The sequence below is a fragment of the Aplysia californica genome, unplaced genomic scaffold (genome assembly GCF_000002075.1).
Source record: "Aplysia californica isolate F4 #8 unplaced genomic scaffold, AplCal3.0 scaffold00206, whole genome shotgun sequence".
NCBI lineage: Eukaryota > Metazoa > Mollusca > Gastropoda > Aplysiida > Aplysiidae > Aplysia > Aplysia californica.
In genome coordinates this window covers 569850-597544 of record NW_004797476.1, presented here as the reverse complement: position 1 = coordinate 597544, position 27695 = coordinate 569850, and the positions used below count along the sequence as shown (strand labels likewise).

Genomic DNA, 27695 nt, shown 5'->3' with positions numbered 1-27695 from the left:
TCATTGTAGAAGCAGTTCAACGCATTCATAAAATTGTAAACCTTGCAAATTCTTAAAAGTTAAAAAACAAACAACATAAAAAAACCCAAAAAGCTAAAACAAATACCATGTAAACTTCGGCTGACATCATAGGAGATAACTTTTAACACTACATAATATAGCAGGTAGTGGCAAAAGCACAAAATGATTGACGCTCTCTTTTTCTGTCTACATTTTGCAGGATGGAAAAACAGTACGGCCTCTACTAATAAAAAAACCGTGATGAGAACTCCATTTCCTACACTACACATCGTTCAAAAATGTTACTCTTAAAACTGATGTAAGTCAGCTCTGCGTAGGAATATTGAGTTAAAATTCTGATATGTCGCACATGCATTATTGCACCATATGGGTGAAAAATAATTTTAAATTATGGTTATATATCCATGTGAACTTCTCACAAATAACGTTGACAATGGTGTAAAAGTTACATTAGCTCTGCAATGAAAAAACCATCATCTAAAGTTATTTGTGACTTGGGAGTGTGTCTTGTTAAATTCTACACCTACAAGACATTAAATCTGGACATACCTCGAGCAGGGAACCGTGCTCATTCAGAATATGCAATGTTCAGTAAAAAAAAAAAACTACGACAAAAATTCCCCACACTAAACAAATTCCTACTCTGTAACAGAATCTCACTGCGACACATTGCAGTGGGCTTTCCCAAATCTATCAGAGCCCTGGCATGAAAAAAGTTTAGGTTTTAGAATTGTTCTCCCACAAATCCTTCTCATGTCATCTTATTATTTTGAGAGAATCCTATCTAATATTGGATAACTTAAGTTTACACCACATGTCATTCTTTTCCTTCAAATATATTCTTAATTGATTCAGCCCGCAGATAATTTAGACTCTCGAAGCAAATAATTTGCGACAGCTTCGTGGCCTCACAGGTGGATAAAACCGTATGTGTGGCACATAGAAATGTTCAGAATAAAAAATACTATGCAAGAACAACAGAAAAAAGGGTTGAAATGTAAGCGGTCAGGAAAAAAGAAGAGAGGAAAGTGACGCAAAGAAAGGGAGCAATCGATAAGAGCTTCTCGGAGCGGCTCTGTGTCAAAACACAGGAGACAGTCAGCTGCTGTGAGCCGCGCTGCCGGCTGAATCAGTTAAGAGTCCAATGGTATGTAATATGACATATTTTCTGGGCGTGAATCAAACTAACAATGGGTGCTGTGAAGGCGAAAATGGTCAAAATATCAAGAACTGCTCAGAGTTCAAAATAGATGTACAGTAGTATAACACTGATAGGTCAAACACAGAAGACTCGAAATCACGCATCCGTTGAACTGTGCCTGCAGTTCAGGTTTTTTTCTTTCTTCTTTATCTTTGTAAGATATCCCTCGAACTACGAATCCCTCAAACTACTGAGGCTGGTCCTGATAAATTTGAGCTATCTGTGTTATACTGTATTTGGGAACCAAAGCCGACTAATTCTATTATTACATGTAATACAAGTTATACGTCTTTAACACAAGTTTTGAGTCGAAAGTGATTCACCAAACCCTCCTGACCCACTTCATGAAGAGCAATTTCACTTAATTAAAATTCTGAAATTCGATTTATTATAATGAGCTCTCTCTGCATGACATGAAATGAAAAAATCCACAGAAAAATTTCTCCGTCAAGCATGTGGAACATGGCACAAAGTACACTGGCATAACTCCAGTCTAAATGACTTCACTGAGGCATGCAGCAGGGTGTAAGTTTTATGATGACGAATAGTTCATGAAATTTGAAATTTTTTTTTCAGATGACGTAACAAAACATTACTCTCACTGTAACATTCGATTGTATTGTTATCATCAGTTAAAAGAAAACAAAACAAAACGAAAGATTAAAATAAGAAAAAAATCTCATTCGACTACACAATATATATTACTAACTTTGTGGGAAAAAAAGGAAATTTTCTTGAAAACTAAAATAAAATACTCTCTTCCATTATTACAAAGTACCAAAGAAAATGTGCTTTAAGTAACACGCCATCTATGTCCACATCTAATTTTCTAAGACATCATAATGAACATGAAAAAAATGTACAACATAAGGATGCTCATTGAAACCATAACCAAGACATAAAAACAATGAACTCACAGACGTCTGCATAACACCTCTGAGGCATTCATGACACATAGACAGTCACAACTAAATGGTGCCCAGGGGCCCAGACTCCAACAACTAACCAGCATTCATCCTATGTCGTAATAAGCTTCCATTTCAGGACGTACTGACATGCTGAAGAACCTTTACCTTTTCTCACAAAAAGCACACCATTAAAGAATAAAATGATTTCAAAGGACTCTTCAGCAGTCATGCACTATTTTTGAGTCATTTCAATGAAAGCTGAGTTATTTCTTTGATAAGAATAGCATAAACACCTACACCAGGAAAAGGCTTGAAATGTTTAAAAATAGTGTGATGTGAGTAGACATGGAAACCATCCCATTTGCCATGCAAAATTTGAAATTTTTGTCAAAATTACAAATTAGAAATCATTTGTCAAATTTGCAACTGACCACACTTCATAGAGGCTGATTTTGTGCAGGAATTTACAGTAAAACAAGAATGAACTTGGCCATAGGTAATAAAAAGGCACAGCAAATTTATCACATTCTTTTTCCAGAAACAGAAAGCAGTACACAAAACAAATTAGAGCACCAAAAAAACCCATAAGAAATGTAACACAGCATCCGTCATTTAAGAGAGGGCATAATCAAATAAAATCTTGATGCCAATACATTTGCAAGAAACTAACGAACAAACACCAGAGGTAAAATTGTTCCAATCTTTCAAGCACCTCACCAGAGATTTTTCAATAACATGAACACATGACAATCGTACTGACAACTTTAATGAGCACAAGTAAACAATGAATCATAAGACTAATGATGACTTGCCCGATTAGTTTCGTTTGACTGCTCAACAGGCATTAACAAACGGTCGTAACGATAAACAGTGCAACTGCATGAAAGTAACATATTTTGCCAAATTAATCAAGTCGTTTATCATTGGTAACACTAACATAAATTCTGCCCGATCTCCATATATCAGCTGTCTCCGGTACAAACCATCTAAGAGATTTTGGTATTTACCACAGAGCCCACAAAAGTAAGTTAACGTTATTTTCCATTATCTCTGAGTACATCCAGGCATTGGAATACAAAATATGAAGGATTCAAATACCTACTGAGAAAGAGGTACTTTGTGCGAGAGGCCACAGAAAGTCTAAGACATCCTGTGAAATCTTCAACATTAACAGTCAGTGACTTAGGTGAGTATGGCGACATGGTAAGTCAAAAACAGCAATGACCAGCATTATAGTACCAGGCTAGTACAAAGCAAACTTGCAAGCAAAAGTTACTTTCTTTGTATTCACAGTCTTTGGTTCTTTCATTATTTCTCCATCCATAACTTCCCCCCTATCTAAAAAAAGAACCCAAACCAAAACAACGTAGCAATGACAACGGCAAACCCAGGTCCTTGGACAAATATGTTAGAGAGGTGGTGCAAGTTGGAAGCTTTATTTTTTTTCGAAGTAACTGAAGTAATTTTGCAGAATGTTTTTGAAACTCGTGAAAAAAAGTGCTGTCTCCTGTTCAAACTTGAGCGTCCAAATAAGCGGATTGAGCTGTGAGCATCAAATGGCTTTCCATCCAGATACGATTTCACCCATGGCTCTCAAATAATTGGAATTGTCACAAGTTTTCCAGAACATCCAAGAGAATTGTATTTAGGCCACACTCTACTTCTTAGCACCAAAATCTACAATTATGTGATTTTTACTTCTTTTTTCTCATTTTCTCAAAGTATTCCTTTCAAGGATAAAAAAATAATCAGTTTTGGGAATCATTACCAGTTACATAATCACGGAAATGGCAATTTAGAGTCAAATCGGGCTATCTGAAGGACCATTTTCAAAGTTAAAAACTCATAAACCATCCATGCTATCTGTGAACTAATCATATATTTGTAATCTGCATCCAAACCTTAAGAAAAAGACGCTTGCTTTTCTTGAAATTGTAAATAATAATCTTATCGCTTGCTTTTCTTGAAATTGTAAATAATAATCTTATCGCTTGCTTTTCTTGAAATTGTAAATAATAATCTTATCGCTTGCTTTTCTTGAAATTGTAAATAATAATAATTTTATAACTTTTAGAAGACATGCATATTCGCGAATGACAAAAATAGTCAAAATAGCAAAGCAAAAAAATCATTAAAAATGTATTTTAAAAAATAAATTACAAAAAGCTAGCGTCATTTTATTTGGAATTGCATGGTGCACTATCCCTCCAAATTTCATGTCTTTATCTTGAACAGTTTTTGAGTTTTTAGCTTTTAAAGCCAAAAAATTAACATTTTGAGGAAAGGAGCAAAAACGTCTTAAAATTGCTTTAAAGCATTGTATTGGCTCACAATGTTTCAGACTTTATGGAGCAATCTCTTTGAAATACGACTTTGGGACTACTTCCATCCGATTTAGCACACAATTTTCAAGGGAAGTTTCTAAAACCCCAAAAACATTGTCTAGACCTAAACCAGATCCCAACAGTCCGAGTGATTGGCGCTCATATGACCTTATGCAGTTGCCAGCGCCATAAAAACTTTACTAAAACTAAAACAAATTAAACAAAACCCGTGTATGGCCTTAAAAGGAAAACACTGTACAGTAGAACAAATCATACAAATCTTTAGGACCTTATTCTGCATCTAATATCCTGAAAATAACCTACACCTAAAATCATGATACAGAGGAAGTAAATGTTTAATTAGGCACATCACCATGGAAACATTTACTATTATAATGAAACCAAAATCATATGGCAACTTCACATTAGACTTCTATCTTTAACTCTAGCAATAACTGCGAGCTGTTTAGGAATAGCACAAGACACAAATTGACAAAGATTCAAGTCATTTCTAAAATGTTCTTCCACTATTCCACCATCAATATTTACGGAAACCATAACTCACTCCCAAGGGGAAACCACAGCAAAAGATGATGCAGTGAGCTAATTCCTCCATGGCAAAAGACGTTGCAGTGAGCTAATTAAACCTCTCTACTCCCAACAAGGCCACATCATCTGGCCTCCAACCCGAAACTCGGCACAGAGCAGTGGTGCATCCCTAAGAGTTACAAAGTTTTTTCTGCCATTTTTTACTGTATTAAGTTATTTAGACCTCGAGATCCAAAACCAAATACGAGGCATCGAGGGGAAGTTAGGCGCTCGTCAAAAAACGAAATCGAAGAAACAGGAATTTTTCTGCCAGGCTGGCAATTTTTATCAGTTTTTTGTTTTTTGACTCAACACCTTACATGTCCATATAAAAACATATTTTCATGTGAATTTTACTGAAAAACGTTGATTAAAGCCACAAATAGGTAATTTGAAACTACCAAAACTTTGGCGGCCATTTTCTCAGTAATTTTACGACTGAAACCAGGCGACCCCACCTTTTTAAATCGCAAGCATCTCGACTTCTATTCAAGATAGATGAGTACTTTTTTTCATTGACAGTAAGTTACCAATAACGTCACATGCCCAAAAATTGAGGAGAGCCGGATTCCACTGTGTCGTGACACAAATGTTCTACCTATTCCATCAAAATCGTATGACTATTCAGAGTTATCAAGATATTCAAAGAATTGCATTTGAAAAAGTTCACATGTTGTAAAATTCAAAGTATTTTATGTCAAATTTCTCAAAACTATTCACTGAGCAGACAGAACTTTGTAATCCTAAGGTAACGTTTTGTCAAGGTTATTACACAACTGCCCAGGTCATTTTTTTCCCCAGACTTCCAGTCACTGGTTTGGCAAAAATGCCTGTGCCTTACTCCATATCCTCAGTACAGCACGGTCTTGTCTTCAGTCCTCAAAGTCCAGTTACACAAGATACTTTCACTTCTGCTCAAGTCAAAAGGTTGACTTTCGTAAGCACCGTCTTCCTTAAGTTTTCTCACAAGTAAAAAAAAAAAAAAGACTTTGTCAGTAAGGCCATGACCGTGGTGACTATATTCACAACTCCTGCCACGTAAAACACTGGTGGTAGGGTATAAAATAAAACACATAAATCAGAATCACTCAGTAATCTTCGCTGGGCACGTCGTGGGTGGGGTCAATATCCACGTCCACGCTGTTGTACTGGGCGTTGGCCAGGTCGAGCAGGTGGTCCAGGGCCTCCCCGCTGGTGGCGTTGTTGCTCACGCTGCTGGTGGTGGACACCTCTCCCAGCGAGCGCCGCCTGTGGGGACGCACCACAACACAAGAGTAAGTAATGTGCACCATGTTCAAAGACATTTGTGAGGCATCGTGGTGAAATCAGGCGCTCGTCAAAATAATGAAATCAAAGAAATCAGCATTTTCATGGCGATTGGGCAGTTAAAATTTTTTTCTATTTTTGGCTCAACACCTTTTATGTCCATTTAAAACACAATTTACATGTGGATATTACTGAAAAAATGTTGATCAAAGGCACAAAAAAGTAAATTTGCAAGGATTTTCAAGCCTTAGAAGCCAACACATTTTGGCAGCCATTTTCTCACTAATTTTACCTCTGAAACTGAGTGCCCCCCACCTCCTTCGATAGCAAATATCTCAAATTTTACTCAATATGAATGGATGACTTTTTCATTAAAGCAAGACAAATGAACAGGCTTTAAGTTGATACCAATAACTCCACATACTCAAAAATTGACAAGCGCCTGATTCCTCCACGTTGTGACACAGTATTTTACCCTTACGCTGAATTTGTGGAATGAAAGTAGCTGAGGGATGGTATTGATTTGTCTTGTTTGAGTAAAGAAAAAGTACATCGACACAACAATGGTCATTTAGAGCTGGGAAAAAGTAAAGTAGATAGACCGAAACAACAGAGGGGAAGTGAAGAAGTAGGACCGACCAGTGGTACCTTCCAATCACCCGCTGAGTGATGGGAAAAGAATCTGGAATCGCTTATTAATGAAGTAACTCGCATATGAATCACGCATAAATAAATAAAGTCACTCGTTCAAGAGACAAGACATACATATCTGGAATCACTTATTAACAAAGTCACTCGCATAAAAGAATCACCCATAACAAATAAAATCCCTCATCACTCAAGAGAAGACAGACATACATATGGTCACTTCCATAAAGGGTCACACATAGATAAGCTCACAAATACAACATTAATGCTATGATGACTAATATTGCCCACAAGGGTCACAAATTAATAATGTGACTCATATAGTAAGTTACACATAAATAAGGTCACTCCTATAAAGAGTCAAACATAAAAATAAGGCAACAGTACAACATTAATTTTCAACTTTATTTTGACTGTTCGTGAATTTTTATTGCATTGTATATTTTTAGTGAACACATTTTCAACCTCACTGCGAGACTGTTTTTCTGGTATAAAATTTTACACATATGCATTTATATTATATGTATAATACTTTGTTTTACGTACACATTTGTGTCGATTAATTTTTAAGATGTGATGTCTTTTTCATTGTAATGCGCATTGAGCATCTTTTAGTAAATGGAAATGCGCAGTATAAATGCTATTTATTATTATTATTATTAATGGCATTTCAAGAAAGAGTCACATATCTCAATAACTTTACCCGCATGATGAGTCACACATAAATAATGTCAATAGAACAACATAAACACTGTAACTACCTTTGCTAATCTACAGTATACTCTCTTGTCTCTTTATCTAGATCAGCAAGTCCAGGTCAATACTAGTGTAAGGAAAACAAAAAAACAAACAAAATTTTAAAAAAATATAAAGTACAGCAATATACACGTTCAAATGAGAAACAGGAAGCCAACAAAATAAAATGAGAAAGTTAAAAACTCACGTCGGATAACTTCGTAAATTCGTCCGCGAACTTGACAAAGTGCTTGAATTTTCTAAAAGTAAGATGTCATTTCTCCGAAGAAATTCTTCAAAATGTTGATAGTTGTCTACTGGAATGAATGGCAGCATTTCTGAAATTAAAAAAAATAACATCCAAGAAAATGCAAGATATCTCACACAAATTGTTTCTATGTTAAGAACTCAGTACCTCGTAAGACACAGATAAAATAAGACTGACATGTGCAAAAAAACACCCTGTTATTGTTATTAGGGTCAGTCTCTTTTTCTACTTTCATTCTTGCCTGCAGAGAAGGTGATGGAGGATGAGGATGGAGAGGAGGCTGGCGGATGGGTTGGGAGTTGCCTTTTCAAAATGTAGGTAATACCAAGTGCACACTGTCAATCGTATTCATTGAACTGAGTCAGAGACAGCCAAATTTTCCTTCATGGAAGGGTCAAGCGTTTTGGCATAATTTGACAAAAATTGACTGTGACCTTCAAATTCGTTCATTTCTCAAGGTTGCGATTCAAATTTGTTGTATTAAGCCAAAAAAGTAGCTTTTGCCCCTCCCTGGGGGAAAGTCTAGCTGGCCCCAGCTCACTTCAACTGAATCCAATTAGCAGTGTTCACTGGGTACAACCAGCATCTCACGGCATACCCAGTTGTGAAAGTCGAGCTCTGTACAAACTCCTCTCAAATAATTAAATTTTATAATAGCTCGTCCGTCAATGTCTGACCATGACCAATACATCAGCATAGGAGAATAATATTTCTCCAGCGAAATAAAAGAAGCTGAAGATTTTAACTGTTAAGATGACTTGTGAGTTCTGCTGTGGCCGATGAAAAATTTGCCATATTTTGAACATGATTTAAAAGCCCCCCACTCCCACTTGTGGAGGTGCGCGGCTTGTGGACTTCTCTCTTGGTTTCAGTATTTTTTAAATTCATGAAGCCTGATACATCATGCACCCTGATTTTAACATATTTTAATCAAGAAAGGAGACCTCAACCCATAATATGACAAAAAGGCATATTTTGCAAGCTGGGATGGAATATAAAGTATACATTTTGAACATTTAAAAGGTCTACTTCCACTTGTGGATGTGCACAGCTTGAGGGGCTTCTCTCTTGATTTCAGCATTTCTGGCTTGTTTGTGAAGCCTCATATAGGATTTGCTCTCAAAACAAGTACCTGATAAAAGCTGTTTCCTGTCCGGCCCGAGGAGGACGAGGACCTTATCACAGAACTCGTCAAACCGGTTGTCCCGCTGCCAGTCCTCCTGCAGGTGCTGAGCAAACTTACGCAGTTCCTCCGCATTCAGCTTGGTGGTTAACTGAAGCAGATGGACAGAGAAAAATCTGAATGAGCAATACAGAAAGAGGTGGTGAAGGAGCTGGACAGAGAAAAAACTGAAGGAGATGAATGAGATAGCCACAGACAATTTTTTAAAATAGAAATCTATGCCAATTCTAATGTCGTCACTATAAAATTGATACACATACATCCAAAATTATTCAAGCGCTTTCAAACATACACCTGTTGTCATTGTGAAAGCCTGAGGGGAAAAAAACCCCTATCAGTCTGTCAGCAAATTTGCTAAGACCGTATCACAGTCACTATTACATCTATAACATGACCACGTGCTTTCAAACATACACGTCACTGGGGGAGAAAAAAAGATCAATCTTGACAGATTTTCAACTATGAAATGGTCATTGTTAAAATTGTGCATACACACAATTATTCATACGTTTTCAAATAGAAACATGTAACTGCTAACAAATTTTTTTTTTAAACCGCTCTATCACTGCTTTGAATATTTTCAGCAGGCAATCAGCCCCAGGTTATATCTGTCACACTGCAGTTTTCTTTTTCATGGAATGGTCCACATCTTTGAGATGAACAAGCACATCACATAACACCCCCCCCCCCCCCAGACTCACAAATGGGAAAGACAGCCATAATGAGGGCAAAAAATCTTACCTTTGTCATGTAGTCTTTCAACAGCTCATCTCCAGTGACACTGTCGCTGTTACGATTACTGCCGGAATCACTCGGCACACGTGAAAACCGTGACTCTGTTTCACTGCCAAAAAGCATGACATGATGTGTCAGTCACATTTGAGTTTTCTAAAGAATAAGAATGCCTACTTGTTCATTTGTTTGAGTAAAGAGAAGCCCATTGACATAATAACGGTCATACAGTACAAGGAAAGAGAAAGACAGGCAGACAGGAACAACAGAAGGTCAGGAAAAAGGAAGGACTTAACAGATGCATCTTTTAACAACAGCCTGCAAGAAGAAGGCATACACACGACATCACTTAGTCAAAACAGTTGACTTGAGTCCTTCTGTATTGTCAGATACGAAAAGAAAGAAATAACTGTAAAATTTCAAATCACATCGCGAAGGCCAACAAGTCAAGCCTTTTGACACTGATAAATATTATAGACATAGCTGCCACTCAGGAATTTCAAAAAAGGAGGGAATTTACGCGAAGGCGTACGCGAGCTCTCCGAAGGCCGGAGTAAAACCAGTGAGATCCAGAGGCAATATACCGGAAAATCTACCCTACGGTTTTGGAAGGGAAAACTGTCATATTCGTTAACCATAGACAACTGAATAAAAATGTATTTGAAAAAATACAAACAAACAAAAAAAACAAAACAAAGGCACTAAATTGACTAACAAACATTTGAGTCATTTTGACACAGTTTGGACTTGCTAAAAATCCAGTGATAGTTGCCAGCTGGTGTCTCATAAAAAGATTTCTTTCGCTTTAAACTTGTACATCGATGTAGAGCAGTATTGGATCAGGGAGGCAACACCTTTGCCGCAGTACTGAGAGATTTCGGCACTCCTGTACAATTGCAGTCCAGTTTGCACTTAGTGCCCCTGTAGTGTGTTTCTTATTTAGTGATCGAATTGAATTAAAATTATAGCCTAGGCTATCTAATCTAGATCTAGAATCTAGATATCTAAAATATGTGTAGACCTAGATTATGTCTAGAGACAGATTATCTAGATCTGGAATCTAGATCTAGACCAACTTCCACAGCCACAATAGCCGTCATGTAAACAAACGGGACCGCAATTGTACAGGAGTGCCGCGATTCCTTTATCGCACCAAATAATAAGTGCACACAGCAAGCGGCTTGTTCAATTTTCTAATGAACTTTTCAAGTCGCACACCGGCTGCTTCTTTCTCATTCCAGCTCCTTTTATTTTTGCATTCTGCATCAATTTCTCTCAAATTCCCACCGTTTTCAATGACAACTCGCTGCGCTAACATCCCGATGCCCCATCGTCACAGTGTTGCTCCACAACGATAAACAATGTGAAACTAGAGCTAGGCCTAGAAAAACGGAAGTAGAAAGCTTCTGGGCGGACATGCGCAAACCGCGTTTTCGTCTCTCTCCCAGTTCGGTGTTTTCCGCGGGGAAAAAAATATATCGCAATTTGCGACCGAGAGCGGTCCAGTGGCGGGAGGAAAGTAGCGGGAAAAGCTAGGTGAAGCGGAGTTTCCGCTATTTAGCGGGAAAGTGGTAGTTATGTATAGAGCAGGTGCACATAATGCAGTTGTGTAAGTATTCTGCCGTGTTTAGCAAGGCCTGGGTCCAAAACCCCTCCAACACAGAATAATTATCTAAGAGGCATAACCGTTGATTCAACGTCCATTTCCAAAATGACAACCGACAACCAAGTCTTAGTGGTTGGAGAGTCAAGAAAACTCACAAAACATACTTAGTCCAAACCTGTCTCATTAAGGATCTGAACCTGGGTCATCTACACTGTAGTCCAGCAAGATATTAAATGAGCTAATACAGCGCCCAGTTTCCAGTTGGAGATCAAATGAAAAGTGGCATCATAGGTCATGATATACTTGACTAGTAACTCCATTCCATCATATCTGAACACACAATTATAACATGTTATCATTGTCATGAAGAAAACTAAATGCCTCTCCATTCGACAGTGATTTTGCAGGAGGAGTAGTAAAGATTTTAAACGATCACTGCCCATTTTTCTTGTGTCAGTGGTAACATACAGGTACCAAAAAAGGAGGTATAACAATATTCACTTCATTTAAAATCATGAATGTTGGAAAGGGCCTAGAGACTAATCAGAAGGTAAGTAGCCACAATTAAGAATCTCAAATCTATCCCCTTTGTCAAATAATTGAAATATCAAAATATTCCACTATTGAATCAACACTCACAAAGAATGCTTGTTGGCTTGTCTTGTGTTATTCACGATTGTAGAAACTGTTGGGAGAAAAATACAAAAATACATACATAAAATAACAGCAGTATGTGAAAGTAAGCCTTAAAGAAAAAGGTAAAAGCAACAAACAACGTTTTTTTCAAATGGAAATCCTCCCCCCCCTTCCCAAATAGAATATGCAGAGAAAAGAACGTCTCCCCTTTGAAATATATACATAGAAAAACATGGTTCATTTTAGATTCAAAGTCTTCTTCAATAAGAAGACTTGCAAAATCTTACATGATTTCTAACACTAAGAAAATAGTACCTAACACCAAAGATTCTGTATAACAAAATGGTTCACTCCTCTCTTTGAACCAATTAAAAAAGTGTCCTTAAAATCTGGAGGCACCATCTTCGAAAAAGCGCCCGCTTTGCGAACAGAGTTACCCTACTTGTGTGGAAAAAAATAAAAGTGAAACTAACAAGTTTTGTAAAAATTATAATTAAAATATCGGAATAACGCCTTCTTAAAATAGTTCCGCTGACAAAAATCCTTTTCGAGTGAAAGGGGCGACTATTTTCATTGTTTAATTTGGCTTTATTTGGCTAGAATGAGAGGCGAGAGGTCATTGAAATAAAATAAAACCCAAAACTCAGCACTGAGCGAACCGGAACAGCTGATGTGCAAGGGGGTGCTATTCCTATTCTTCTTCTGGAGAAACGAAAGAGAGCTTCAAAACAAAGACTGCAGCGCCATCTGAACCAATGAGCGGACTTCCGCGGACACTTTTTTGGCTGAGTGAACCATCTTGTTATGTAGACTCTTTGTTAACATGCACATGACTTATCAGATCAAGAAGGACAGTACAGTAGGTCAGTCATTCATTTATTCAAATACAATGATACCCTAAAGATTGAGGTTCAGATGTTATTATTATCACCTTTCCTTGGTAACACTTCTCTCAAAATCCTATGTCACAAAGATGGGAACAAATGTTTTTTCTTTGAAACTATCAGCAGTGAGACTGGATGTCGTTAAACTTCAACAAGAATGCACACTCCCACTTCAGTTTTAATAAAAGATTTTTTATGCTGGCAACCCCATGACATTGGTGTCAACAAGCAATCCACTTAAATTCGTTTTTGGTACTTTTTAGGTCAGAGACAAAAAAACTAGTTTCTGTTGTGTTGTTCCTATCAGGAACCATGAAAAGCAACAACATTGTAAGAATTAACTAGAGCATTAAACTGCATTTTGGTGATGTTGAAAGGTGCTTTGAGAGGGTGTAAATATTGAAAATTCTCAAAACTGAGACTTAAGTGTACTGCTTGTGACAGCGATGATAAGACACCTCCATTTCACTTCTCCCTCAGACCACCCTGTCCTCTAAAAACAAGTAAACCCATGTTTGCCTACCAGTGCCCGTGGGTGTGCTGCCCCCTCCCCCCAGTTCCAGGGGTCGGATTTGTCTCTCCAGAAGGTCCACTGTGGCCTCCATGTAGACCAGGTGAAAGCACTGGCCAACAAGTGCACAGATCTCTTCTGCAGCCGTCTGAGAATTTTAGATCATTATACTTCATAGTACAAAAAAGTGGGACGACATGGAATAACATCAAGCGGCTAGCCTAGGATAGGGAAAAGTGGAAAATGTTTGTTCATGGCCTATATCCTGATCTAGAGTGAGGCAACGATGATGAGTTTCTAGTAAAATGAAGCACACAGACATAATAGTGGTTATTCAAAGCTGGGAAAGGACAAGACAGACAGACATAAAATACAGAGGGAGAGTGAAGAAGTAGAATTACAAATTTGGCTCCACAACCATCCACAAGGGCTATTGACATGATAGTTGACGACAATTAGTTGGCACGAAAAGGGCCATATTTTTTTCCAGGAACAGATTGTGGCAATGGCAACATTGACTAGAAGTGGAAAGAGCAGACGCTAACATTAACAGAGAGCCCACCACCTAACCATCTGAGGGACATGTGGTACATTTAACAAGTTCAAGTATTCACTACGACAGAGTGAGAAACTCACATCACTATGTGCTACAATTACAGAAATGTTTCTAAAACAATTTGGGAAACAAGGCTAAAAATTACAGGAAAGAAACAAATAAGAACTCATTTCAAATCCCTGTTAAGAAGCTTCATTTAAACTACCAGCTATTCTTTTATTGTATGGGTTTAAATCTACATCAGATTATTTCAAAGGTGGGACACACATTATAGGGATTTAAAGGTATATACGCAGCTGCTATGGCCCAATTCATCAACATTCTCGACTAACATATTCAAGGTCTAGGTTCAAAACCTAGTTGTATTCCAACTGTTTTGTCCTTCCTGAAAATTTGTTTCTCTCGACCCAATGACCTGGCGGAGACGACACAAACTGCAAATAGTAAGCCCTTCAATTTCAAGCAGTAATGGCAATAGCACAGGGCTAAATAGGAAGTAAATTTGCTAGATCATCTGATTTACATCTGCAAAATAAAAAAAGTCCTTTAAATTTGCATGTGCAAACTAATATAAATCATTTTTTTTAAAGTAATCCAAATTTCCATAACTAGTTTCTGTCCTTTATTTCTGTTTATCAACCTGCTTGTCTACATCACAAAAAGTCTGTTATTCCACGAGAAAACAGCATATCGCAATAACTGTCAGAGGTGCCAAATAGGTTGACAGAGACATCGGTAGACAAAAGCACTGTCTGAAAACTCACCTTACTCTCACAGTACAGAACGGCAAGTTTGCAAGACTCCGGGGTACCTGAGAAAGAAGCAAAACAAAGTCAGTTTTTACTGAATGGTCGAGAAGGTGTCATTGTAACTGAGTTTTTAAAATTTTGAATTGTAATAACAAACTCTTTCTTTAAAGCACTTTGACTATAAAAACTTATGGAAAAACTCTCTCCGAAATGACTTTGTATTTAGGGCACACTAAAACATTTATACTATATACAATGGAAAGTAAATATACGACACAGAGAATCTCAATAAATATATTTCAATTCATAAGAAATGCCCTGCATTGTTAAGATTGTTGTGAAAACAGATGATCCTACTACTCTTGTGGACTACGCAGTTGGTAAAACTTCATGAGTCATGAGGGAATACCAACAAAAATTGTCATCAATTACACCAGTGTACAGAAACTTTCAGTCTAACCTGTATTATTCATGCACACGGAATGTTCAAATTCATGAAAAAGTCTTATATAGAATCGTCACATTCAACCATACCAAATTTAATGGCCAGGGTGTGCTGCTGGTCATCTTTGATGTAACAAATGGCAGCAATTTCATGCATGGGGATTCTCAGCAACAGATCCTGAGGATAATGGAGAGAAAAAAAAAAGAAAATGAAATACAAGAAGCCTATGAAAGAAAAAAAGAAGAGCAAGAAGTCTATAAAAGAAAAAAAAAAGTCCTATCTTCTTTACATCTGCTCTCCATTACTTTATCAACACATAGCCTACAGAACAATATATTTCTTTGATGAAGAAGACAAATCATTCTTAAACGCACTATAGCGATTACATACTGTAAGGGAAGACATCATGAATTCATAATGGACACCACTTTCACTAACTGAGACATCGTGGTGAAATCAGGCGCTTGTCAAAAAAACAAAAGCAAAGACATAGGAATATTTTTGCCGGCTTTGCAATTCTTATCGAATTTTTGTTTTTTGGCTCAACAGGTATTATGTCCATTTCATTTTAAAACACATTTCTGTGTGGATTTTACTGAAAAACGTTGATAAAAGGCACAAAAAATGTAAATTTTCAGTTCCCAAGAACCCTCAACCAATAGAAATCACCAAACTTTGATGACAATTTTCTTGCTTATTTTACCTCTAAAATCAGGTGAACCCACCTCCTTCAATCGCTCATGTCTTGACTTTTATTCCAGATAGATGGGTTTAAAAAAATTAAAGATAGACAAATGAACAGGCTTGAAGATGACACCAATAATTCAACATACCCAAAAAGAGACGAGGGCCTGATTCCACTATGCCGTGACACAATTGATAAAAATGTCTTAGACAGAATTTACTCTCTTCTTAAAATTTTGAAAAGCTCCAGAAGAATTACACACAAAATAATATCCTGACAGCTTTTCATTTGATAAAGTGAAAAAAAAAAAGAGTCCAACAGAAATCCATGTAAAAAGAATCTCAAATCACACTTCTGCTGTTATCAATGTCATTGTCCACGATACATCGAAGAATACAATGACGCACCTCTGAGGCATTATACTTGCTGATCTTGATGTTGAAGACACTGAGGCTCAGGACGGCATTGTTTTCAGGGGACACCTGGGCAGGTATAACTTCTTGTTTCTGAAATAAAAACATATAAGTCTACGGTTAACACAGTAAAAGGAAAGGCTTTTTAGAGCATTGAAAGAACATGACAACATGACAGCTTTAACAATAATTTCAACAACTAAAGGTATAAGTAGAAAACATTCATCAACCTTTATTTTTCAATATTTACACCCTTGTAACTAGCTTTATTTTAAAGCTGTGACAATATCTGCACTCTAAATATACAATTACAGCAGGGTAAATCATATGCTTTTTTGCAGCAAATATGAAAGTATTATTTCACTCACTTTTCCCTTGTCAATGATCCTCAAAACATCAGTTCGGTTGGTTATGTCAATATGAGGTGAAACACCGTCAATTTCTCCAGCATACTGAGAAAAAAAAATTATAATAGAGAAGTATTGGGTTAATTTTAGTAATAATTTTACAGCACTTGAAACACAGATAGGTCATAAAAGAGCTTGAGATTAGATCTTTTACTTGAGAGTAACATGTGTATATTTAATAAACAAAAAAAAAAAAAACGAGGAGAAATAAGGAAGATGAATATTTGTTAGGAAAGAAGGAGCAAAGCACACCAGAGAGCCAGCCAACCATCCACAAAAATTAAAAATACAATAGGATATGGATTTTTTAAAATACTGTATATTAATTAAAAATGAAGATAATTCCATATATATATAATGAACTCTGAAGTACAACTTTTTAACACAGATCAATTTTCACAACACAAACTGAATTCTATTCAATAAAATGATATACTGTGCTAGCCAGCCAAAATACATATTTAGTGTCGCACACGTAACTCTGTAACTTTGGAATTATTTTCCACGTTTTGACGGAATTTTTTCCTAGATCTCATGAAACATGTAACAGGGGATACATGCAAAATATTCAACAAAATGGCTATAATTTGCGTCAAAGTGAAAGAGGAAGTAATTTACAACATATTCATCTCACACTTCCGAGTTAAAATAAAATCTATTCGGATTCGTAAGAGATTGCATTACACAGTAATTATGCCTAATGCTCCCTGCCATCTGACCAGACGTTGGGACCGCCCACTCAGGGACTGGGTGAGTTTCACTGGACGCTCCCATCGTCCACTCGGGACATAGAGTTTTATACCTCACATCCTTCTCTTCGCACGTTATTATGACACTCTTTGACACTCGGCAGAAAAAAAAGGACAAAGTATTGAAATCATTATAAAAGTAAAACATTCTAATCGAGACACTTAAATTATTTTTGGCCCGATTTCCTTGTTTTAGAAAAAGAACATTACAGTTCAACAATCTTTTAAAAAAAATTCCATACACGTCTGTTTGTTTTGGTAAGTGCTTTATGGCGCTCGGAACTGCACACAATCATATGAGCGCACGGGACACAGTAAACATTTTCAGTTGGTAGGAAATTTGAATTTTGCCCGGGAGGCACTCGAAGCCTACTCTTATTGATTTTGGACCATTAAGAGATCCTTAATGTGTGCAACTTGCACACGGGCCCTCCAAGATTTTTTGCCCTTGTCCAAGAATGCTAGGTGCAGATCTTTCCTACCATACGACCAGGGGTGTGGCTGAAATACAGCAGTGAGAAGGAGTCAGGGAGTAACAGTAGAAAGGCTGCAGAAAGAGCCGGGAGCCCAGAAAGGAGGGGGGGGGGGAGCCAAAGGAGGTGAGAGGGTGGGGGCAGAACATAGAGGTGAAAGCAGATGACAGAACATTCCTAGAGAGCAGGAAAGGAGATGAAAATAGACAATTTTGAGAAGCTATCCGGATTCGAACCCGCGACCTACTGAACGTGAGGCGAACACCGTAACCTCTAGGCCATACATGTCTAGGAATAGGCAGTGGTGTATAAAATTATACTGCAAGAACGATAAAACAACTTTCAAATGTGAATTCCCATTACCCTGACTGCTTTCTCCACATGTTCTTCTATGAGGTACTGTGAGTTGATCAGATACTCTGGCGGTTGGAGCTCAAAGTTGTTCAGCACGCGCTGCCGTTTCTCATACATTGCAAGGGGTGTTGCTTCGTGTCGAGAATTTCGAGAAGAATGATTGTCGTTCCGGGACTTGGGGCTAAAAAAAGGCTGTGAATTTTTGTTTAAAATAAAAATGTTTAGTATAAAAAGAAAACATTTTACATGATATTCTTTAGGCATACAATATGACATGATAGCGATATACAAATTAAAACATTTATTAGTTTTCCATTAAATGTAACAAACCCTATAGACTTTTATCACTATAGTTATAAACCCTCCTAAAAATATTGGGAGGGGGGGGGGGGAGTGTGGAGTCAGACGCATGCACCCTTGTTGTATTTCTCCATAAATTTATTTTTTGCGATTTGGTTTGAGATTTTTTGTGGTAAACAAATGATTTGTGACAGTTTTATTTTTAGCGGTCATCCCATTGTGCCCTGCAGCCAAAGATTCAGTTTAACTCCCCAAAACCAAAACAGTAACAGTGAGTAACAGTGGCATGAAGCTAAAGCAAGCACCAAGCACACGTCTGTGATTGGCCCAAATATGGATGACGTATTGCCGCCATCTATTTTTGTCATGTTCCGGGGTTTCCCTTGCCAGTTGACAAGATCTCGCTGTGATGGGCCTGTTTTGCCGCTTAGCCCGCGATGGGCTACACTACTAGGTCTCAGCGCCGACTACTTGGGCTGTGTGTGCGCGTGTGTGAGCTTGTGTGTGTGTGTGTGTGTGTATGTGTGCTTGTGTGTGTGTGTGTGTGTGTGTGTGTGTGTGTGTGTGTGTGTGTGTGTGTGTGTGTGTGTGTGTGTGTGTGTGTGTGTGTGTGTGTGTGTGTGCTTGTGTGTGTACAACTTCGAGTAGAAGCTAAATTTAAAGAACGAAAATTGCTGAAATTGTTTATAAAAGATAACAAATTAATACAAAAAACCCAAAAACAAACAAACAAACAAAAGAACAAAAGGGGGAAAAAAAGAAGACAGGTGTGTGCTGTGGATGAGAAGGGAGAAAAGAAAACTGAAAATCAACAAACAAAACGAGGACAACTATTTCATGATTTTAAGCGGCAAGATGGTCACTGATCGAACTCATGTAGTTGGCTGTCAAGTCATTGGATATCGCAACCATGGTCATAATGTCGTAGTTAGTCTAGCACGTTTTCACTGGGTGACATCATGATATATATTGATTACAGAATTACCAGACAAATATGACATTGTGCTATGAGAGCAAATTTCTTTGTCCAACTTCAGAAGTGAATGTTTTGTGGTGACACACGCACAGTCTTGCTTTACAGTTTCTTTATGGCTTGAGGTTACGATCTTCTATGATCCTTGTCTCTTCTTAGTGATATTAAATCAACAATTGAATAAACTATTGGTTTCTCCGTCATCTGGGTCCTTGAAATATGATGACTGGTGCTGTGTAAAGAGAGTCACATTACCTCTCTCTTGAGAGCTTTTTTGATCAATATATAGTATTGTCAGATTGTTACACATGTCTGACCAAATTGACATCATAATATTATGGATCATTGTAGTTGTGCAAGACAAGTTGTACAATTAGGGAAAGTGAAAATAAACTTCCTCTCTCTTTTTCTCTCTCTCTCTCCTTACCTCTTTCAGCCCCTCTCTCTCTCTTCTACCCCCTCTCTCTCTCTTTCTCCTTCTTTCTTTCTCCCCCCTCTTCCTCTTTCTCCCCCCCCCTCTCTCTCTCCCCTCTCTCCCTCCTTCTTTCTCCCGCGCCCCCCCCCCCCTTTTCACCGGCATTCTCTACTCTAGCAGCACCACTACAGGGATCCATTATTATTCTGTAGCAATGCCAATCGGGCTTTCCCGTGCGGCGAAAATTTGGTCCCCGTTTACGGGCGATTTTGCGGACCCGGCCGAAGCGTAGGTGACTAACTTTGTCAACCTCGGTCTGCTCTATTTCCGAACCAATCCGAATGAAACTCGGCAACCAATCAGAAAATAGGGCAGACTAATGATATGTGGACGTTGAAGTTCGTACACATAAATTAACCTATACTTTTGGTGTCGAGAACACTATCGTATCGTGTACACCGAAAACTATAAGGAGTTTGAATTTCAACGCCGAGATGGTAATAGATCTATCTATCCTCTATAGTGTGCTCAAATTTGAACATTCTGTGTCAAGTAGTTGTTTAGACCCGATCATAAATGCACGACTACCCCCCTATCCAAACCGGCTTCGCACGGAGACCGGCCATTTTCACTTCACTCTCGTGGCAAATGTATGTGACCTACAAATCCCCGCATGACTATTCCGGGCCCGTTCATTGGTCACTTGAAATAGGGCAATGGCGGGCGCGCGCATCCGGTTGTTTTTCTCTCTATTCCCCTGTAACACCGCAATGGGGGTATTCCGAGGCGAGGTTATCTCGTCTCGGGGTGTTCGCGTCTTAACGGGGAAAAAGAATTTTTAATTGTACGGCATGCTAGATTGAATTAACTTATCTTTTACGGTTGGCATGGTCTAAAGTCATCATAAAAAGCTTTGCAATTATTTAGTCACGCTGCCGACATATTCTTAAAGATCCCATGTTGTGATACGATGCTATAAATAAAATGGACTCATCCCGACACCCCTTTTTCGCAAAATCGTAATATGTACACCACAATTTTAATTATGACAGAATAACTACGAAATTTGTAGTAAATCTGACTGCAGAAATGATTTCTACACTCAAAAACACATCGGGTAGCCAAGTTTCTCTCGAACACTCCAATTAGTTACCGAGATATCGTCGATTTTCTTACAGAATCTGCTACTGCGTGGTCCACTTTTTAGGAGTATTTTCTTATATGTGGGTCATCCATATTTTGCCGACCTTTACAACCCCATAACTTTTTTTTATTTATGAACCGATTCTCAAAATTCAAGAAGCATAATTCTTAGAATTGAAAATTCTTTCTTAGGTACCAAAAAAAAAGGGTAAAGTGAAAATTTAAATTTTCATTGGCATTGCTAGTCAGTCAACTTTCATTTAAGAAATGTAACAAGGCTGGATTGTACTTTACCGGACCACCCGTCTCGGCTCGTGATTACTACGCACACCTAGCCTAACTACGCTCTCATAGTCATAGTACTCTGAGTGCGGACAAAAGGTAGTTCCGCGGGCGACTTCGCGCACGCACAGCGCAAGCCAGCGGCAACTGGCGAGGCGAGGTGAGCGAGAGTTGGTGGTTGAGAGTGGGCAGGGGATTTAACTTTGGTGGACCATGGTGTATCATACACCAACAGTGGGGAGGGGGAGGGGGGTTCAGGGGGGCTTGCCCCCCTGGAAACTATAATAAAGAAAACACACAAAAATGCGAAACAATAACATGAGCGAACAGTCGTGTTTACATATCAATGTAACAACAGTGGGGGGAGGGGGGGGGTGCAACAATAATTTAAAGACACTCACACACAGATATTATAAACAAAAACATGAACGGACAATCGGGGTAGATACTCGCCAAGTCGCGAGCAGGGCCGAGGGGGTTGCATGCAAATGAGCTCTCGTGCGCATCTCGTCTCTAGCCCTCCTTTGTACTTTGTCGGACCAGGAGTAGGCCTAGGCCAGGCCAGCAGAGTTGCGAGCAAATAAGAATAGTGGACCACGTGATTAGACTGACCAATTAGGCTCAAGATGTCAGGGTCATGGGTCAAAGGACACGGTGGCACGGTCGTGATGACTGAAAAACCCGGTTAGAGACGTCAGTCGATTGCTGGCAGTTGAAGAGTGAGGACGTAGAAAACTGAGTAGGAGAGTGAGTAGGGGAGCTCGGAAACGAAGAATAGTGGGCCACTAGGCACCATAAGCGAAAGTAGTTCCAGTGCTTCCACCAGCTAAAGCTGAAAAGTAAGGAAAATTCTGCTGGGGGTCGCAGAGGCCCCCAGCAGGGTCCAGGGACAGAGTCCCGGCGGGGGTTCAGGAGGAGAAGCCCCCGAAGAAATTGAAATTTAGTACTTTTAGAGGGTTGAAAATGGCATATGGGAGCCTGTTTGAAGAGATTGCCAACAACTCATACTACCTATTTTTTCACCCAGATTTTGTCTTGTTTGATTTCTTCACCAATATATCTTTCCATTGCTGGCAATGTTTAAAAGCAGGTTCCTGTTCCATTGCTACTATAATTCAATTAATTTGTCATTGCACCTTTGATACTGATAAAAGGCAAACCTGGGAATAATGAATAGATATATGTAGGCCGTACCTTCACAATACAGTTACCAGACCTGCCATTCTATGAAGCCTCAAAATTAGGATCTCAGGGAGAGAAAAATCGGGATTTGGTGAAAAAAATCGGGATCAACAGCAAATCACCAAGGTGACTGCCAAAGCTGACTTAAAAATTTTCATGGGTGTCCATAAATGACTCGGCCTATATGCTCTCTGTGTGTCTTTGCGTGCGTGTTATCATTATTTTTTTGTAAATCCTGAAGCATCACATTAAGCACTCCTAGTCCAAAAGTCTCTACCCCCCCCCCCCCCAACCAATAAGTCCCGAAATACATGAACTTAGGTTGACCCCGTCAACGGACGGACCCCGACACGCAGAACTCACACGGCGATGTCATGTCACGTGATGCGTATGCGCGATTGAAACAATTTTACTAACGGGTCCGACTAACTGCACGTTCACACAAAATACTCGGATGAGAAACAGTCGTTCTACTTCTAGGATAACAACGGCGGCCGACCGACCAAATGTACCAAAAAATCTCTTATCCCTCATAATGCGTTCAGACTAAAGCAACGACAACGGTCGTATGTTTGTCTTGCCACCGCAGTTTACATGTAGTTGTGTAAGGGTAAGAACGACTGTTGCTCGTCCGAATCTTCGCAATGATAATTTCTCTAGATCTAGACAATAAATTTGCAAAAAAAATTCTTTCTGACAGTAATTTTCTGTCTAAGATCACATGTCAATATACTTGATCAACGCGCAGATTCTTCCAGCCGCGGCAACAACCCGAAGATAGACAGACGGAATGAGGGAATGATAGAAAGGAAGAAAGTGGCACAAAAAGTTCGCCAGATTTTGATCAATCTGCAGGTAAAAAATGTACTGCCGACAAGCCTGCAATGAATGCATGGGGCAGAGTAGAATAAAGGCAGATTGCAGGAAATGCGCAATCTGGCAGGTTTCTATAGCATAAACTATTGCCGAGAGAATTACCGTAACTTATACAAGACATACGAAGGCGAGTACGGATCTTTTGCTACGGAATTTCGATAGTCCTACGCTGTCGCAGATTTTTACGGAGGGAGTTGATGATGATGGAGGAACAAGTACGGAACTAGCAGAAAGTACGGATTTCCGTAAAAATACGGAAGAGTGGAAGCACTGAGTTCCGACCGGTGGTCCGGTAAAGTACAATCTTACCTGTAACAATTTGAGAAGACTATATATACGGTGAACTGCTGGCCACTTAAATTTTAAAAAACTTAAAATCATTGTATAAACAATTTTCCTAGTTTTTGTTTGGTGAATTTCGGTCCTCTTTTCTGCCTTCACATCAACTCCTCCCCCCCCCCCCCCCCCACCTCCCTTTTTTGTGTGTACAGTGTTATCTTTAAATAATTTGCTCATCAAGACTTCTGGATTTCTTCTCTGGATGTAAACAAATGGATCCCGGGAAGCTGAGAATGTTTCGGAGTGTTCTATGGTCTGCTGGGGTAATAATATAGTGTAAAGCGCATAGAGCCTGCTGCTGAGCGGGGATATGCGCTATACAAATGCTATCTATTATTATCTATTATTATTATTATTATTGTAGACTTTAACGAACGGAACCACAAGATCACCGAATCTAGATCTAGATTTTCTAGATCTAGATATAGATTCTAGATCTAGATCTAGAGATCTAGTGGGACATCCCGTTAAACGTAGAAAAGACGCATCTTCTTTCTGATTGGCTGCTAATTTTAGTAATGTGATGTCATCACTTCCTGGGATACCCACATGGAACGATGTGTTTTCGGTAACATTCCGGATTTCCTAGATCTAGATTCTAGATTAGATCTAGATTCTAGATCTCTAGTGGACATGATGGAAGACCGCACGAAAATTGCCGTAAAGACGCAGGAGGACTAGATGTTTAGATCTAGATCTAGATAGATCTATATATCTAAATTTAGATATCTACCCCGCCTCCCCCCCTCCTGCATTTTTAATCACTAATACATTTTTTTTTTAAAAACAACTTCAAAGCAACCCTACAAATTAGGCCTATAATTTATGGAACTGTTGGTCAGTCGGGAGGAGGAAAAGAGAAAAAAAAACTGTCCGGGACCGGAATCGAACCGCTCCAAAATTCATTGCACGACATCAAATGCAGACGCGCTGTCAAATCAGCTATCAGAACTTCCAAGAGAAAGGTGTAGATTAAGCATCATAATCATATATACATGATAGACACTTCCATCTTTGGTGCCATGCGGTTGTCTATACTTAGATTTAGTCACATGATCGGAGGGGTATCCTGGTCTGACGTCAAACAAGATGGGCGCCTTACCTAAAAATAGTTTGCGTCTTTCTACTTTTAATCGCATGTTCTAGATTCTAGACTCTACTAGAATCTAGATCTACAATCTAGATCTAGAATCTAGATCTAGATATCTAGATCTAGATTTTATCTAGATCTAGAGTCTAGATATCTAGAGTCTAGAGTCTAGATCTAAATCTCTAGGGTAAGATTGTACTTTACCGGACCACCGGTCGGAACTACTTTCGCTGTGGCGCCCCTGGTGCCTAGTGGTCCGCTGTTCTTCGTTTCCGAGCTCCCCTACTCACTCTCCTACTCAGTTTTCTACGTCCTCACTCTTCAACTGCCAGCAATCGACTGCCGTCTCTTACCGGGTTTTTCAGTCATCACGACCGTGCCACTGTGCCCTTTGACCCATGACCCTGACACCTTGAGGCTAATTGGTCAATCTAATCACGTGGTCCACTATTCTTATTTGCTCGCGACTCTGCTGGCTTGGCCTAGGCCCTAGGCCTACTCCTGGTCCGGCAAAGTACAATGGAGGGCTAGAGATGCGCACGAGAGCTCATTTGCATAATTGCAACCCCATTGGCCCTGCTCGCGACTTATCATGCTATTGTTTATATGTTTGTGTGTGAGTGTCTTTAAATTATTGTTACCAGGGGGGCTAGCCCCCCTGAAACCCCCCCATTGATATGTAAACACGACTGTCCGCTCATGTTATTGTTTCGCATTTTTGTGTGTTTTCTTTATTATAGTTTCCAGGGGGGCAAGCCCCCCTGAACCCCCCCACCCCACTGTTGGTATGATACACAGTGGTCCACCAAAGTTAAATCCCCTGCCCACTCTCAACCACCACCACCTCTCGCTCACCTCGCCTCGCCAGTCGCCGCTGACTTCGCTGTGCGTGCACGAAGTCGCCCGCGGAACTACCTTTTGTCCGCACGCAGAGTACTATGAGTGCGTAGTTAGGCTAGGCGTGAGTAGTAATCACGGGCCGAGACGGGTGGTCCGGTAAAGTACAATCCAGCCATCTCTAGATCTAAAATATATCTAGATCTAGAATCTAGATCTAGATCTAGATCTAGATCTATTCTAGATTCTAGATCTAGATCTATATATCTAGATCTAGATCTAGATCTAGTAGGCCTATTTATCTCTATTTCAAACTTTGCCTTTGCCGCAGTCAGCTGACATCACTACGCCCGTGCAGAGTAATTTATACTGAAATCAACGGTCGTGGTTACCTTTGGAAACCCTTCCTTCACTTTTTTCTTATTCCTCGGGTCGTCATCCATTTCGCTGTAATCATTGTGCTGGTATCCCCAAGTACTGTCTGGAATACATCACTGTGCATCACTGAAAACGGAAGGCTTTTCTGACGCCATATTGGAGGAGAATCGGAAGTTGGTGTTTGTTGAGGAAATAAAAAAAACAAGAGTAAAACTGAATGCTGTCCCTTGGTTCACAGTTTACATAACATAACAGTGGGCGTGGCTGGCGGTGGTATTATGCATTACAACTAGGCCTAGATGGCCTACCCACACTCATCGATAGCAACCGTTACAATAAATTCAATAAATACAATAGCCTGCGCGTTAGACCTCACCGCTTATGGCCCCGGTTCGCTGAAGATACCGCTGTTTTAAGTAAACATAATTTTTACTACATAAAAATCACAATAAGATCCCGCACTTTAATGAATACATTCGGCTAAGATCCCGCTTTTCAGATAATAATTATAGGAACCCAAACCCGAGTGGGCACAAACGATCAACCAAGAATTAGATCTAGGCCTAAAGTTTGTGATATCTGAACTGCCCGTTGCGTCACAGATCAGCCACTCGCATGAATGCGATAGCCTATCATGAACTGACATCACACGCGCTGGTGGGTAGCTTAAAATTTAAATTGGCTCCCGCGGGATCACCGAACTATATGAACTCTTCCCGGACCATTGCAGCAGTTATAAATGTCTCTACACACGACTTTACAACGAAATTTTAATATAATTAAATTGGTGAGGTCAAACGCAATGGTGTGTTAATAAGGGGCGGGGGGAACTTGGCGAGAGATGGAAAGCTATCAATTTGGACAGGTAATGTAAAGGCAAAGGGGCGAGGATTTTGGCCCTCTCAGTATCTGAGGAGGCCTAGGGCGAGGAGCAACTGGATAAGCGTAGATCGGGGCTCTTTGGAAATTGTCTTCCCGTTTGTTTACAAAAGAAACAGAATTTAAGTGATTACATAAGGACAAAAAGTGGCCATTGGCTGTGACCCCTACCACATTAGCCAGTAGAATCTAATATTGATCTCTGCCTTTTTTGTATAAAAAAATATTTTGGCCGGATTGAACTTTGGTGGACGTGTTTACGTGTGAGTGTATGCGCACTAGATCTAGCCTTAAGGGCGAAAACATAGATAGAACGCTGTTAAGTGGTTTGCGTGACGTCACCGACTGGACAGGGGACTAAGTTTAAAAATGGCCATTTCAGAGCTGGCGCTTCACGGTAGACACAAACTTATTATATTTTTTAAATCAGCGTCGTCAAATTAGGGTGGCAATGGAGCAGAATCACATTTTAAGCAATATTTTAGGAATTTATAGTTTTTAAAAATATCCCCATAATTACTTAAACGTAAGTACGCAGCTGTGTTGTGGTGTAATTTTTTCCTTATCTAGATGTAGGCTTTATAGGCGCCCTCTATGTGGAGTCAAGCAGACACCGCTACTGGCGCCTGTCCACGTCGATCTTCAGCCGCTTAGAGCTT

At 39.3% G+C, this 27695-nt stretch overlaps 1 protein-coding gene across 1 annotated transcript; it reads right to left on the bottom strand.

The window, feature by feature from the left end:
• Window positions 1-5508: 5508 nt before the first annotated feature.
• Window positions 5509-26352, bottom strand: LOC101862651 (cerebral cavernous malformations 2 protein). Its single transcript, XM_005099221.3, has 12 exons — window positions 26172-26352; window positions 18352-18534; window positions 16728-16811; window positions 16354-16452; window positions 15351-15438; window positions 14832-14878; window positions 13524-13659; window positions 12120-12165; window positions 9884-9986; window positions 9092-9233; window positions 7900-8029; window positions 5509-6290 (listed from the first exon to the last, which is right to left on the bottom strand). The coding sequence occupies exons 1-12, from the start codon at window positions 26220-26222 to the stop codon at window positions 6131-6133; spliced, it is 1269 nt and encodes a 422-aa protein (XP_005099278.1). The 5' UTR covers window positions 26223-26352; the 3' UTR covers window positions 5509-6130.
• Between the last annotated feature and the right edge of the window lie 1343 nt (window positions 26353-27695).

What these genes read in the sequence shown, in the direction of transcription:
- LOC101862651 (XM_005099221.3), bottom strand. Translation starts at nt 26,222, where the DNA reads ATGGATGACGACCCGAGGAATAAGAAAAAAGTGAAGGAAGGGTTTCCA. An exon ending in TTCTGTACTGTGAGAGTAAG is followed by an intron (nt 13,660 to 14,831) that starts GTGAGTTTTCAG and finishes TAAAATTCTCAG; the next exon opens with ACGGCTGCAGAAGAGATCTG. An exon ending in TGAAAGACTACATGACAAAG is followed by an intron (nt 9,234 to 9,883) that starts GTAAGATTTTTT and finishes CATCTGCTTCAG; the next exon opens with TTAACCACCAAGCTGAATGC.